This window comes from Tetrao urogallus (genome assembly GCF_951394365.1).
Source record: "Tetrao urogallus genome assembly, chromosome: 13".
In the NCBI taxonomy this organism is placed as follows: domain Eukaryota; kingdom Metazoa; phylum Chordata; class Aves; order Galliformes; family Phasianidae; genus Tetrao; species Tetrao urogallus.
In genome coordinates, this window is record NC_136826.1 from 8,529,166 (window position 1) to 8,545,720 (window position 16,555).

Below are 16,555 nucleotides of genomic sequence, written 5' to 3' on the forward strand. Positions count from 1 at the left end.
CCTGCAGGGATGGGGCATCCACAGCCTCCTTGTGCAACCTGTTCCACTGCGTCACCACCCTCTGTGTGAAAAACTTCCTCCTAATATCCAAACTAAACCTCCTCTGTCTCACTTTAAAACCATTCCCCCTGGTCCTATCACTATCCACCCTTGTAAACAGCCGTTCCCCCTCTAGTTTATACACTCAGTTCAAGTATTGGAAGGCCACAATGAGAACTCCTCAGAACCTTCTCTTCTCCAAGCTAAACAAGCCCAGTTCCCTCAACCTCTCTTCACAGCAGAGGTGCTCCAGCCCCAAATTAAACCCCTGTATGCCAAGAGGAAGATGGCAAGAGCTTGTGACACCGGAACCAGGAAGCAGCAAGCGCCCTGGGTATTTTCAGATAAGCGTTGCTCAGTCAGTGGCTCGGATTAGAGAAATGAGAGATCTTTAGCAGAATTTGAGAGCATCTCACGATGGCATACGGTCACCTAGAAGCAGATTGAAGAAGAAACACTAGTCCTAGTCAGGTTCACAGGGGGAAACAAACTTCCTGCAGAAATGGGCCCAATGAAGGCATTGCTGGAAAAGTCCTCCTTGGGGAAATAATAGGTTTCTTTCTGCCTACTACTTTAGGTAGCGTAAATAGCCTGGATCACATTTCCTTGCATATTTCCATAATTAACAAGGATGCCGCCACCCCATTTCCCCAGCAAACAGTCACGGGTCTGTGCTGTCACCGTCGTGCAGCACGGTCACCACGGTGACGTCTGGGACCATCCCAGCCCACTCCCCACGCCTCACACCACGGCTGCCATTGCGCTCCAGCCTGCTGCTGGCAGGACGACCCTGGTTGGCCGGGGAGACCGCTGCGGACAGAAATTTCTGTCAGCGCAAACAGTTAATAATTAAGATGGAGACATCTTCATCAGAAACTCCTGGAGTTTCTGTTCCAAATGCTGGCTCGGCAGACCCGGCTTCTTCTGTCCCGCAAAGACGGGGTAAAAGAACAGCTCGGGATGCTGCCTTAGGACCGACACGAGAAGAAGACACTTCTCAGGGTTCACAGGAGCAATCCTGTGCCAAAAGACAACGGCTTGATCTTTCCACCAAGGGCTCCTGCAAAGCCCATGACTCGGCCTGCTGCTTTCTAACAAAGCTCCGTAAAATTGTGGACAGCGACTGCTTCCAGTCCATCTGGTGGGGCGACGATGAGAACACCATGGTGATTGAGGAAACCCTCTTCAAAGCAGAAGTGCTGGGAAGGACAGGACCTCTACACAACCCCAGCATCGGCTGCATGAAAGCCTTCGTTCGCCAGCTCCACCTGCACGGCTTCTTCATCGTGGACAGCGATTTGCCCACAGCTGCCTCTCGGGCAAAATGCCCAGCAGGCGCAGCCGCGTCTGTTTGCAGTGAGGTACGCAGTCCCCCTGCCCATAGGACACCTCTCGGGACAGGTGCATTGGTGGCCGGTCCCACCTGAGGGGGCTGCAAGTTGGTGGTATTTGGGTTTCCAAACCCGCTTTCCTGCTTTGACAATCCTAAAATTTCTGATTATGACTTAAAGTAGCTTTGTTTTTTGCAATCTGGAAACGGTGGCATCTAACTCTTCTCCTCTGCATTTTGCAGTTGCTCTGCTACTACAACCCCAGTTTCAAGAAAGAGTACCCATGTCTGCAGAAATGGTTCAAGCGGAGCGCTGGTGTACGAAGGAGAGCATCAGCTGCATTCCCACCAGAGCTGGATTTCGAGGAGGGCCCCGTGAGCAGCCCTCCAAACAGACAGCGAGGCCCTGCAGCATCAGCGGGCAGTGAGCCCACCGCTAGCAACAGCGGAGCTGGAGGCGACCGAGTTGGACATCAGCACAACTCATGCCATAGCAGATAGAGATCCTAGGTTCCAAGTGAACAGAGTAGATTAGTTCCAGAAATAAACATCCTAAATATTCTCCAGTTGCCTGTCCTGTTTCCGCATTTGACGGTGGCTCTTCCTGTGCCCAAGGGTGGGGGGTACTTCAGGGAGGTTTCATTTCTCTCACCTGGGCCCAGCAATGATGGGAGCACACGGCAGGAGCGGGGAGGTACGGGCTGTGAGCTGGAGCTGCCTCAAGTACCAGATCCCCTTCCTCCTCTCTGCCTGTCCTCTCTGGGTGGATGCCACCGTGGCAGTGAGCCATTCAGCTTGTGGGGATCCCTGGTGGTCACGGAGGTGAATTCGGCTGTCCTGCAAGCAGCATGTGTCTGGCAGCAGCACTGCCCTTCTGCTCACCAACCCGAGCCATGCTGAGCTTCCTGCCAGGGAGCGGCTTCCAGCTGTGGGCAGCTTGCTGGTGCAAACGCTGATTGAATCCTGCTCCAACATAAGAGGTGAGCTCAGATGCCACGCAGGTGGGCGCTTGGGAAATATTCATTGAATTCTGGCACTAATCAGGGACAGCTCTCTGAGCTGCTTGTGTCAGACCTCTGAACGTTCAGAGGAGAAATCAGTCAAAAATACCCAGAGGAGCCACAGAGATAATAATTTGTCAAGCAGATGAGCAGTTGCTAGTCTTAAGCCTCAGAGCAACCTTTATGTGATCAACAGACTGCAAATCTTCCCTAAATCAAGACTTGGTTGGCTTTGGGACTCAGACTCCTAGTCTGCCTGCTCTTCAGTTGAGAGCAGGCTGCCTGACGATGTTCCTTGCTCATTTCTGATGACAACAGGAATTTTGTGCAATATACCAGAAACAAATTTTTGGTTGTGTTCCCATCGTCAACTATTCTGTAATTAATAACACCATGTCTAAAACACTGGAAGGCACTGGCCAGGTGATGGATAGTTCTTCTGAAGCCACCTCCTTATAAAGACTGATCAAGGTACTTACAGCTCCCAAATTTCAGCGGGCAAGCGTGCACATCCATTGGGAAGTCCTCCAGGTGCATGGGGCACTCTGCATGAATGGTTAGCCTACAAGACAGAACACAAGGCATGATCAGAAATACCAGGCTGCAGTGGATCCCACCTGGCCCTTCTGCCATGACATCTTTACGCTGCATCCATCAAAGGCAACAAAGGCCTCGATGTGGTCACTGACCTAAGGGTCTCTGGGCAGAAGGCCATCAGCTGCTGAGAGCAGCAGGCACACCAAGCTGGCCACATTTCATATTTTGAACTCAGCCCTACTGACTGAGTTTATCTACTCAGTGCAATCAGAAAATCTGCCAAAGCCCAGGACTTTTGTTTGCTTATGAACTGTGCACAAGGAGCTCATTAATGCCTGGTGCCAGGGGATATCTTATGGACCATGCTGAGAAACAGAGGGAAAGTGCTTCCCAGGGACAACTAACATGGCTTTTTCTTCCCAGTGGCCTGGAAGAAGCTGAGAGCTCAAATTATTCAGTGAAGCCACAGTGTGCTTCAGGTACACCGAACAAAATCAGAGCCACATGCACTTGGGGCACCAGAGCTCATGTCCCCAGCCAGTGGTGGTGGCACTGTAGAAGATGCACACAGCAGATGCAGAATCATGCATCCTGGGGCTGTTGTGAGACTGCAGGACAACTTGTGCTCTTTAAGCATCCATCATTTCCCAGCGGGATGCCCTGTCAGGAAACAGCCTCACAAGGGTGGTGCAGCCATCATCACAGCACGCTGCAGAACACAGGGCCAGGCATAAAAGGATCCATTATAAAGGGCTCTAAAAAAGGAAGCTCCAAACTCTTCCTTCTTGAAGTATTAAAAAGCCTGCAGACTAGGAGGGAGAGCCAGAACAGATGATTTCCCAGGAGACTTCTAATACCATCTTCTTTGGTGGTACAGTTTGGTCTAAAAAAGACCCACTTCTGATGGCTCAGAAAAAGCAGCCTCTTACAGAAGCAAGAGAAGGATTCAAAGGACAAGTGCACATCCTGAAGGGTAAAGGTTGCCTGTGGAAAACTCAGGTCAAGAGGCACAATGGAAATATTCCAGCAAGACATATTCCTTTAGCTGCAAAATGGTCTTCTAAGAAAAAGAAAATGCTGGGGTTACCTTCCACAGAAAATGTTGAGGCTCAAACCCTAGAAAAAATAAGGGGTGCAGATTTTGCCTGCAAGAAATAAAGACAAAGAAAGAAGAAAAAAAACCTTTTTTTAAAAGAAAGAAAAAGAAAGGGAAAGTAAAGAGCAGTTGTTTTCATCAATGATTCTAGAAAAAAAAAAAAAGGATTATTTTCTAAAGTTGGCATTGAAGTATTTTGTTGGACAGAAGCAAACACTTCCCAGAACTCTAGGCACCTTTGTGGGGAAACCAAGCAGAGGGAAAGCGGTCTGGGGCCGGTGGGGCTCCAGGACTACTCAGTGAGGACAGAGGCTGTGGTGATGATGACTGCACGTGGCAGATGACAGGCAGGAGCGAGCTCTGTGCCAGGGATGAAGCAGCAGTGAGCAGAGCTGCTTCACTTTGGCTGTTGTACCATGGAAACACCCTGACAGCTATGAAGTTTGCTCTGCTGGGTGAAGGAAGGAACCTGATTTTGGACCCATTTACAGTCTCGCTTGCTGCTTTTAGAGGATGTGCAGAAGCTGGCATCCCCAGCAGAGGCACTAAAGAGGTGGAGGAGCAGAGCTGGAAGCTGCCACAATTTCGGTGGAGTAGGGTGGCTAAAGTGCATGAACAGGAGCCCCAGAAGCACTCACAATGGCTATAAAATCCAGTAAATCCATCCTTAGGAGAGCTCTGCAAGGACAGGCACATGGCCCCATTGCAGTCTACGTCTTAGTCTTGTATGACATGCCAAAGGAAACAGGTGAGGAAAGTGGTTTCCTGTGACCTTCTGCATCTCTCCCCAGGGTAGGTCAATGGTACCTCTTCAACAAAAGTAAACGCTCATTTCTGCTGTTTTTCAGTGCCAGGTACTACTGTCCTGTCTCCAACAGGCACATCCACCCCAGAATTAACCATACAAACAGCATCTCCCACAGTCAGGGCAGGCTCAATTCTGGTAAGCAGTTCTCAGCTAACTCAGCATTGGTGGGACATGGCCCCATACACCCTTACAGAGATGTTGGGCTCCCAGCCCAACCATGGTTGATGCAAGGCTGCATACTCTGGCCAAGTAGTCATAGGTTTAGTGTAGCTGTGCAGGTAGACTCCACAACCAATAGAGGAGACCAGTGGATGTTTATGGTGAAGTACAAAATCCAGGCAAATTCAGAGCTCTTGACAAGCGTATGAGCACAGTGGTGCAATGATTTCCTTCTGAGGACCCAAATAATGCTACCAACAAACTGCTCCTTCACTTTAATGTCTCTTTTTTTGCAATCTGGATGAAAATTAAGACTTCATGAAGCAGGTATAAAAACCTGGTAGCAAGGTGTGGGTTAGACACACATTGCTTGTGTCATTCTGCTCCTCTCATTCTGTTTCTCGTGAAATGTGCCAGCTTGAAGATGGAGAGCTTCATTGCTTGCAAGCATGTTCTCACTAGCTTTATCACTCCATTCTTTCTGTTTCCTTTCCAACTGCACAGGACTTTTTGCTTCTACTATTTGTCATTGTCACTTGCATAAAGGAAATGCTGATGCACAAAATTTAGCATTCCACCTGTCTCCCTCAGGAAGCCACACAAGACTTTTCCTTTTAACCCTCCTGATACTTCTTTGGCTTCACCAATTGCTTTATTATTTCAAAAGGCTCTTAACTGGGTGTTCTCAAAGCCAGCTTTTCCAAAGGACTTTTCTTCCTGCTCAGCGCTTTACTTCTGATGTGTCCTGAATCCCCCAAAAGCAGAATGGCCTTTTTCATCTACTGTACTGGATGAGAATTTGGCTGTGATCCATGGCTATGGATAAGGCTGAACACTAACTCAGGAGACCGCAGATTATGAGTCCAGTGGCTGAGTGCCATTCAGAACAGCCAGAAAGAGTCTCAGAGGGGGCCAGGCAGCAGTAGATCTGGGCACAAGTTGGCCTTGGCCATACCCTGCTGCCCAATCCAGACCACAGCCAACATAAGCAACTGTTGTCAATGGAAGAAGACAACTTTATGACAGTGCTAGATGACTTTAGTTGTGTGGGAAAACAGCGATCACATTTTACATCTGAAGTGTGTTTTAATAGCTGAGTCAGTAAGAAAAAACAAAATACAATTAATCCATCAACAAACTACTGAAAAAGCAACCTAATCTTCCACCTTCACCACCCACAATTGGAGGAGGGTTTTTAAGTCTCCTGAAATTAAATAAAAAGGAAAACACCGTATCATCCCAGTGAGATGAGTCTGGTTCAGCAATTTCAGCTAGCCTGAAGTCAGCACGTTCGCAGACAATGCTTGCTGAAGGGAAAAGAAGCGCATCATTCCTGTTCTCAGATAATCTCCTTGGCCTGAAGCCTCTGCCTTTGCCCCATGTACACCAGCTCCCTGAGAAGCTCTGTTCCACCACCCCATGGGCACTGCTCACTCCTTCCCACCCCTCTGCACCCCTTGGCTATCCTTCACCCCCCTTCACCATGCCCTCTCCAGCACACGCTCATCTTTCACAGCACTAATTAGCAGCAGTATTTAGGTGAGCTGAGGCATCAATCACTGCTTAGCAGAGTGCCCACATCCCGCCCCCTCCCCCCCAGCCTTTCCTGCCACCTCTTGTTGCTGGAAGAAGACTCCTCAGCACCATATGCTCTGCCTAATGAAACGTCAAAATGTCAGACTAAGAGGAATGTATCTCACTTCCCAGACAATTACCACTGCATCTGCAGTATTTGGGTAGAACTGTTTTTTGCAGAAAGCCTCATCTTTGCCCCTGACCCTGTACCAGCTTGCAATGGAGGTTTGCTTCATCACTCAGGTTCAGGTCTGGACATCTGAGCCTTGAAAAGCCATCACAAAGCCTAACCAGAAAGTGAAAAATAGCCGGACTGCCAGCAACCACATCCTCCAGCTGGTGTATCCTTTGGCTGTTCTGTCCCAGCCACAAGCAGTAACTTGTTCAGAACCGTCTGGAAATAGAACTGCAGACCCCTCGTGTTTTCCCTCTGCTTTGTTGCCACAGCAGCACCAAAAATGGAACACCCAGTGAGAAGCCATGTTTTCCTCTTTAAAGTCACGGGAAGCCCTTTGAACTGCTCAACACAATGGCAAGAAGCGTGAGTCAAGCTGAACATACCTCTCCCAGGGCTGGCAGTACAACAAACCTCTTCAGCTGTGTTCTCATGGTTACCGGCAGCTTAGCAAAGCCTTTGATGTGTCATTAGAGCCCCTGTCGTTACCTGCCTCGTGCTGCAGGATGAGCGAGAGCCGTGGTCCAATTTCTGGGACGCAAAATGTAATAATCCTTCGGTGTACGCGTGGCACAAAAACATGACGGCACCCTGCACAGCAAAGCCAACTTTGTTTATGCTGAGGATATTGCTTGAGTTTTGTCCTGATTTCTCCTCCAGGAGAGTCATTAATAACCACAGTCAGGACAGATAGGTGGTTCATGGCTTGGGCTGTGCTCAAATCTAGGTTAGGTTTAATTGCTGGGGTTTGAGTTTGAAAGCCATGTTGCTACTGGAATCCTTGTGCTAGATAGAAAAACACCAAATTCACTCTGCAGCCCCCAGAGATTTCAGCCCGTGATGGCAGGAATGCAGGGAGATGAGGTGATCTCTGAAGATCTCTCCCTCTTGGGACAGCCTGCAGAAAACCAAGCCTGAAAAATAGGTCGTTTTTTTTATTTTGGATCCACTCCGGAAACAGCCTGGAAGGGAAAAGCTTCAAACTGGCTCTGCAAACCTCAGCCCCTCTAATCAGTTGTGTGCATTGGTCTGCTTGGGTCTGTTTGTGCTGTTGTCTACAGCTAAGGCCAAGGAGGGATGAAGCCAGAGAGCTGTCAAATAGTCCAAAATGCCCACAGGAGCTGGTTCTGTAGTGTCTGAGCTGCTTCTCTGGCAAAGAATTATGGTTGCACTTCCATCATGTGGAGTAAAGACAGTAAAGACAACACAAAGCCTTGGCTGGGAGTGACTCTGCAAGACCCTGCGACTTCAAACAGCAGACTGGGTGTCACCAGTCCTAAGCATGTTGCAGTGAGGTATGGGGCTTGTTATCCAGGGCCATGGCTCAGCAGGACTGCACGTACCCTGCACACCTTTGTGCCTTGCTTTCCCTCCTGCTCTGCCCCTAATTCACCCAAGGTTTCACTTCTCCTTTCCAGGTGCATGTTGCCTTTAGCAATACAGGTTCTTGAGGCACACAGCTGAATGCATCAGCCCGACAGTTAAAGAAAACATCCTCTGAGTGCATAACTTGAGCACATATTGTCTGGGAAACACTCTGACAATAAGTACAAAGCCTCCACATGCCACTGTGACAGCCCCTCTGAAGAGCAGAAGAGCTCTTTAAAGCCTGGATTCACACAGTTGAATTCCTTCGGCACAGCATCAAGCTTTCTCCGTTTTCATGTTTCAAGGCCAGGAAGAACCAGAACATTATCGATGTGCCCCACACAATTTGAGGCAGAGATTACATCCAGAGATTGCTGCAGCAGCTGAGTTTTTGTCCGTGCCTTATGTAAATCCATGCACAATCCCTGGTTTGCTGCACTCAACTCTGACACCAGTGCTTTGAGGCCCTAGCTGGGCTTTGTGAGCTACTCAGATCGTGTAGGAGCTCCAGAAACAAGACAGCAGAGGCAGGGCTACATGGTAAGGCTGTGTTTCCTACACCCTCGAAGGCAGCTGGAGCAACGGGGAAGAGGCTGAGGAATCAGTAACCCTGTCCATGGCTCAGCAGCCAGAAGGAAGGGAACAGAGAAACACAATTTCGTGCTGTGATCACAAAGGTCATCTCATCACCCTGGTGCCAAGCCTGAGCCAGGGATCAGATGTCTGCACTGTGGCACCGCACTGATCTGTGAGGAGGCTGTGCTGTGGGCTGTGTTCCCATTGTGGAACTAAGGGCAGTTTCTGGATGCCCGGCTACAGTGGGTGTGTGACTCCTCAAAGCTCAGATCAGTGACAAAGAAGCTCTCTCTGGGAGTTATAAATATTGTCACTGAGGTGTAATTTTGCTGGATGCATGTGTCAGATGTTCTCTTCCACCAGAGCAACTTCATCCATAAATGTAAGCCTTGACTAAGAGAAGTTGGCTTTCACAGCAGGATAAATAGCAAGAGACACATCTCTAATTGCACATCAGCAGAGCTGATCCCTCAAGGATATTGCCTGGTACAAGGTAAAGGATATGTCTCAGGAGTCAAACTGCATGGCAAAGTTCCAGTCTTGACCGAACCTGGAAGGGGCTGCCTGGGCCAGAGGCAGCATGCAGCCCTGACAGCCCAGCTTGTCTATCCTGACAGCAGGAGGTCCACATGCACTATGGTTCTCAGTGATGGGCAATACAGTGTGTGATAAGATATCTGGTCCTCACCTGAGTGGGGTCTTCACCTTGCACTGATGTATACTTAAGATGGACAAGAGCAGACACAAAGGTGACACTTCCTTCATCATCCCTCCTTCCATGAGAATGGGCTAAGCTGAAGAATGTGCTGAATTTACTTAAAAGCCCCTGTGACTCCGCTTCCTTCAAGAAGCTCATTCCCAAAAGCCTCGTGATGCTGGCATCTGCCCAGCCGCAAACGGAAGAGCAAATTCAATACCTTCTCTGTCACACAAAACTTGCTGAAGGTAATGGTTGTTTGCTGAATAAAGAACAAGCGAAGTGATATAAAAACCCTGAAATTGGGTCTTTTTTCTGCCTTATGCCAGTAGCTCCTCTAATACTGTACAGTCAGACAGTGATACAAACTGGGGGAGTGTTAGTCATCCACATGCAGGTCAGACAGCCAAGAACAGAACTGAGCCCTCAAGTCAAATTGGGCTTCTCTCTTCATTTAGCCCATCTGCCTCGGTAACATGAGATCCCTGATGTTCAGAGACCCAAACCCCAGGGCACTGGTGGGATTAGCTCATATCTGAGAGCTGCTGCACAAAAGCAGAGCACTGTTTATCAATATAGGCTGTAAAACTTGCTGACATTGTAGATCAGCAGCCAGCGCAGCTATGAAGAGATGAAATCCTATCTGGTTCTTAAAAGCAGAGGTGAAAGTACAGCATCTCAGCCAACCAAACCCACAGAGAAGCATGTTACTAGACTGGATTGGCTTGAAGGTGGAGGCAGAGGAAATAATTTTTTAAGACAAAAATGTACACCTTTCTGTAAACGCCTCAGTACCATTTTTGTGCATCCATGAGTAGCTTGCTGCTTCACTTACAGGTCTATTTACCTTGGAAAGTGGATTAGCGCATCATTCCAAGGTGGCAAACATTACTTACATGGGTGAATAGCTATCAAGCATACAGGAACCTCTCAACAAGAATGAACACATACTTAACCCAACCTCCACCTGTCGCAGTCTGTGATAAGTGTACGTACCAGACCTGTTCTTGAGGGATGCAGAGCATGGTTCCGAGCAACCCCCCATTTGCGGAAGGAAGGCCCCATTGCTGGAGCTCACAGCAGAATGAGGCAGTCTGTGGACTCATGCTGCACTTGGCTGCCCTGTGACTGCGACTTCTGTAGGAGACCATTTTTTAAAAGCTGGTGATTTTTTCCTAGAGATGATCACTGACTAGACAGGTTGGGATTTTGGATTCCGCGAAGTAGGAAGAAAACCCCTGTTCTCACAAGCAAACCCCACAGGGCTCTGGGGTAATATGCTGAACAAATTCAAATCTGTTCTCAAGCTGCTGGAGAATATCTAATTCTCCCCTCCTAATGTTTCCTACCATTACCAAAATCCTGACTTCATATCCCATCAGAGATCAGGAACAAAAATAACCACAGTGGCAAAGAAATTCCTCAAGCTATAGAATTAATTACTTTCACCTCATCACAGAAAAGAAAAAAGTCTACTTGAATGATGAGAAAAAAGCTACTTGCACAAATGTGCTGGAGGACCAGTGATGCTACAAAGCTAAGAAATAAGGATAGTAGGGATAGCAGCTCTGCTATGCTAACAGCCAGTAGGAGTCCACACAGTTGTTACATACCCTTTGGTCCCGTAATAGCTTGCATGTGTACCTGAAATACCTACCTGAAATACCCTGGCCCAGAGCCACGAACTCACCTCATCGTGTACAGGAGCGTGCCATTATCCACCAGGCGCAGCAGCTTGTTGGGTGTTGTCATGTTGTGGGCAACAGATTTCTTCCCATTGTGGAAGAAGGTATCAGGAGTCCAGATCTTGCTTGCCAGCAGGTTGTTCAGAGGAAGGATCTTCATGGGACCATCGAACTTCAGCCTCTCGTCTCTCCATGATTGCCGGAAAAAGACATCAATGGTGTATTCCTTTGTGGAGAAAGGATAGAAAAGTGAATCTTACCCCTTTCTGTCAACACTTCTAATAGTTCACAGTCAGTGATACAAGCTGGGGGACCATTGGTCATCTACAAGCCTGTCAGACAGCCACAAGTCAGACCAGAGCATCAGAAACCCTACAGCTCAGTGGTGACCCCAAGGCAAAATGACTATAGTATGTGGCACTTGCACATGGGCTGCCATTCCTCTGAGCCACGCCACGTCGTGCCCTTTCTGGGCTTGTATCACTCAAGGGAACTGCCTGATTCCACCAGCATGAGCTGCTGCACTGCTCACCTCTGTGACACCCGCCTCGTCCTGCTAACAGAGGTTCTCATTAGTTCCCAAGGTTTTCAGAGAGAGAAGGGGCCTTTGGAAAATCTGTCCCAGCTGTTCTTCCCCTGCCGCTGCAGTTTCATAGACTTTATTTATGGGTTCCTGGAGGCTGCAGAACCAACTAAACTTATCATTGTGAGTGATTTCTTTCCTGCAGCTCTTCTCAGCAGCATTTAAAAGCTGCTGCACGTCACTTTCTTATAGGTCACAGAAATACCTACAGGTTTTGCAGCAGATGGAAGCTAAGCAAAAGCATCTCAGTAAAGAAATTCAGCCTCGCTCCTTGGCTACAGAGCCGTTCTGTTCAAATATGAAGAGAGAAAGAGTGAACCCTTTGGTCCCACGGCTCTTACTCATAGGGGATATTTTGCCCCTCCACAGACAATAACCTGCCCTTAGTGGTCCTAAGTTCAGTAAAGTCGTTAGTCCAAATGAATGAGTCTGTATCCAGCCATAGCAGGTAGGTCTGGTAAAGTACTTATTGGGATAAAACCTATCTTATTTAAAAATCTTCATCCCTATTAAAGCTAAGGAAACACTCCCAAAGAAAAGAGATACCATGTAGATATTCTTTCCCTCTTTTTTATCCTTCTTTCCACAAGAGCATCATTTCCAGGTCATTCCTTCCAAGGAACACTCTAGCTTTACGGCATGTTCTTCTCTACCTTATAGAAGTAACTGAGCACATGACGACTGAGTCCTTCTCCTGATTCCATCCAAAGCATGAAATTACTTTTTTTTTTTTCCCAAATTTCCCAGGGACTAAGGCCAAGCTGCAGGAGGTCACTACTGACGATTTGGGCGTATGTCAGGTCCCATCAGTCCCTTCTTTCCCAACCAAATTGAAAATGAGACAAGAAGTCCCTCAGAGCATCTCCTGGAGAAGGCACACACGTCCTCCTCCGCATTTCGTTACCAGCTGCTGTCCTCCGCGCTGCACAGCAGCTCTACCTGCCTCTCCTCCATCATCATAATTACAGTCTGTGTCTGCATCACGATGCACAAGAGCAGCTTTCCATCGCGATGAGTAATGGCTGTGGGAGGGACGGAGCCAGCTCATCGGGCAGAGTGAGCTGGGAGGGAGGGACTTCCCTGCTCCTGAGATGAAAGGAACCCCTGCGGAGGAAGGGGCTCTCCCCATGCTTCCAGGGGAGATGGGGTTTTTCTCACACATCCCTGTGAGCATTTAACACCAGAACGGCACGCTCAAACACATTCGCCACGCATTTGTAAAATACACGGAACCAAAGCATGCGCGGGGGAAATAATTTATTATTCTTTAACTGTCTCTCTAATTTTAAATTCATTTTGTCAAATCACATCACGGAGAATACCTTCCTCTTTTCAATACCTCAAATTTCTTCTTCACAGTTCATTATACACGCTCCCTTAATCAAATATGCTCCACCTTGGAAGTAATTATCAGATACTCCCCATAGGCTAAGATTGCTGAATGTATTATGGGTCTGCTGCAGCAGGATAGTGAGAGAAATGGAGAGAACTCAGATGAGATTCATACTCAACATTAAGTTAACTTCACCCCAGAAAAATTGATCTTTTCAAAGCCACATGGGGCTGTGTGGTGAAGCTAGCACTGCAGAGAGACTTAGTTCTCCACCAGACTGTTGGTGAGGCAGCCAAAGAAATGCTCACAACCATGCGAACACAGAAAATTAAACTTTCCCCTCTTTGGAGGGGCTACAAGAGGCTGGAGGACATTGCTTGGCCCAACTGGAGAAGGCAGCGGCTCTCTCCAAGCCCAGCACTTCCCATCATCTGGACCCAGTAGTCAGATCCCATCTGCAGAAGGGTCCCAGCCTTACGGGTTGTCCTCACGTGGCAGCCTGAAATGCTGAGCAGCCATGGCCAGGCAGCTCCTGTGCAGCGGGGCGCACATGGAGCCCAGGCTGCAAGAAGCGCTGTTGAGAAAGCTCACTATTAATTATGCTCCACAGTCCTGCTTTAATTAGAAGACAAACTGATGTGGGAATACAAGCCTAGATTCAGACCTCAGGCCTTTTCATTAATAATTTTCCCTGAACATGTCAAAATACTGCAGTCAGTTCACTCTTTTTCTTTTTTCTGCTTTGCCTCCTTTCTGGTTCAAGCACTGGGGACTGTTTGTTGGAGGAATCCATCCTCCCCTGGCACTGTCATCCACAAAGGCCAGGTCTGAGTGTCCTCCCTTCTCCCAGGACCAAGCAACCCTCCCCTGTCAGGCAGCTTCCCAGTGGCACTTACCATGTCTGTGTCTGAGACGGGGCCAAAACTTGTCACATAAATATCTGTCTTGACTTCAGTTACACTGTCTGGAAAAAAACAACAAAAAAAAGAAAACAAAAACAAAAACAAAAAAACAAAAAAAAAAAACCACAAAGAAAGAAAGAGACAAAAGCAATTATATTATAGAGTTCATTGTCCAAGAAGGAGGTTGGGTTTTGGTGTGGTGTGTTTTCATGGCAGATGCCACCCTGGCAAAGCCCTTGGTGAACTGGCACCACAGTCCCTACTGCGTCCAGCACAATAGCTGCCTTTATCAGTTGCAATTGAGCAAAACCATCTCTAAGCACTCCGCTGCTCTCCAGTTACACCAAGATGAGTTTGTCCCACACAGCCTGATGCTGTGTGCTTACGAAACGCAGGCAGCTACTCAATACACAACACAGTACAGATCCATTTTCAATATAGAGGTATGTGCTGAAACGCCTTTTAATCTGCAATCCCTTTGTGCCTCCCAGCCTGATAAACAGCCGAGGAATGTTCTACCAGTTTTAGGAAACCTGGGTTTTGTTACAGCTTCAGGCTTGTCTGTACATAAAAAGAATCAATATTCGGATTGCCTGTTTTCCTCACACCGTGCTTGCTGTTCTCCTGACGAGCAACTGCTCCTGCAAAGCTGCTGTCCCCACGCATCACACAAACAGCTGCACCCCAGTGTGCTGCCCTCGTGGATGCTGAGCTCCAGACACTGCCCATTGCCTCAGTTCCTTCTTGGAGCAGCAAGACTTGGGGCAGTGTTACTCATGTGCCTTCAGGTCAAGAAGAACTGAAGTGCTGCCCAGAACAGGGCCAGCAGCAGGCATCGTTCACTCCAAGCAGCACACACATTGCTCTCGTTTTGACTGCCTTCACTGCAATCTTGGCTTGTTTGCTAAATCAAATCTCTGCTGCTGTCCCATTTTGCAGGGAAAACAAGGCACAGCAAGTGGGTGACATTCTGGATTCACATCGCTATGCTCTCTGCCCACTGGGTTATACTGGAAAATGATGAATGAGATGAGTTCAGCACTATGCTAACATAAATCCTTTCTGCTTTAGGGATAGATCATGCAGTTGTGCTCCTTTTGTACAGCGCTGGCTGGGAGCTACTTTCCCAATGGAAGAATCAATTTAGAACCACAAGTAAGAGCTTTATTATATATATTTATCTGTAGTGTCCCATTGTGGCTACTGCAACAGCTTTGAAGGTAGCCTGGATGGCCCATTGCTCAGCTCAGCTATGGAAATCCTTCCATCCTCTGACAGTTATTTTGCTGTATTATGAAGCTTAGCTTTGTGCTTCAAAGTTTTGTATCCAAAAATAAGATAATGCATTCTGTCAGGGTTTTCTCCTTAATGGCTCAACTATACATATACATGTCTTTAGTTATTATGGCTGGCGAGCATCTGACACAGCCTGTGGCTGGTATTATTGTGCTATATAAGTAACCCTTGATCTTGTCTGGATGTGATGAAAAGAAGGTTAAAGAGAAATATGTATGCAATACATATCTTTCTGAAACACCCAGAAGCAAATGAGACAGCATCCTGAGCAAAGTGAGCTCTGTAAGACTTAAATACTCGGGAAATTCTCTCCACCTTCCTCCAAGCTAGTCCCCAAATGAGACACGTAGCAGAGAAGAAACCTCCAGTGAAGCGAGGCTCTTCAACGTATGCTGCGAGAGAAAACTCATTATACTTCAGAGAAAACACAATATTTCTCCCTCCCCTCCTCTTTTCCTGGTGTTCAGCTTGCTCACCATAAATAATTTGCAGCTGTACATCTCAGAGCAGCTCCACGGCTGGCCATGCAATGCAGCAGCCAGGTGAGCCTGGTGGGAGCTCTGCATATTGCAGGGCAGCTCCATCATTGGCACATGCTGGGGTTCTGGGCTCAGACACTGGGTTATTGATCTGCCTCAGAAAATTGAGGAAATTGGGCACCCTGCACCCCTCGTGGCAAAAACCAGACTGAACCTTTCCATTAATAAGTGCATCAAGGCAGGGCAGGAACTGGCCAGGATCCAAAGGGATTTCTAAAATTGAACCATTCCTGAGCAAGCAGGGATTTTAGCAGAGCAGGAGAATCCCGCGATGATGAAAACACCAGCAGAGCAGTTTGAGCCCCTGAGATTTGCTTCCTGCATGAGGCTGCAATCTGAGGGTGCCTGCACAGCTCACAGCTGTATGACAGTGATACCTCCTTGCCCCTGCATCCCCAGCAAGAAGGATCTGCACACACCCGGTTAGCATCAGAGCAGAACTGCCTGCCCCGGTTTCAGAGGTACAGCAGGGACACGGCAATTCCTTCCCAGCCCGCAGCCAGCTGCCTTGCCAACAGATATGATAACTAAGCAGAGAGTTAGGCATTATCCCCAGACCTGTTGCAGAACATGTAGGAGCACTGTGTTCCCATCTGCTGCCACCTGAGGACTGGGAATAGAAGACAACACCTAGAAACAGCAATGGGACTAGAAGAGTAAGGGATTTTTGGGCTCAGCATTGTTGAACACGGGCAGAGTTAAGTCAGCCAAGTGGCATGTCCTGCTCCTGAGCCATTTAGAACCATAGAATCAATGAGGTTGGAAAAGACCACTAAGGTCATCTAGTCCAACAGTCGACCCATCAGCACTGCCCCTTCTCTCCCAGGCACAAAGTCCCTCCCTGTGGGTAACGCTT

The 16,555-nt window shown here is 48.0% G+C and overlaps 1 protein-coding gene across 1 annotated transcript in view; it reads right to left on the reverse strand.

Moving 5' to 3' along the window:
- Nucleotides 1-16,555, reverse strand: part of GABRA3 (gamma-aminobutyric acid type A receptor subunit alpha3) — a gene marked incomplete at both ends in the record, with an annotated part of 57,375 nt that overhangs the window by 14,431 nt on the left and 26,389 nt on the right. Inside the window, 3 exon segments of the mRNA XM_079541911.1 lie at nucleotides 2,850-2,932; nucleotides 11,052-11,272; nucleotides 13,859-13,926. Of these exon segments, the coding sequence (XP_079398037.1) occupies nucleotides 2,850-2,932; nucleotides 11,052-11,272; nucleotides 13,859-13,926 (372 nt within the window).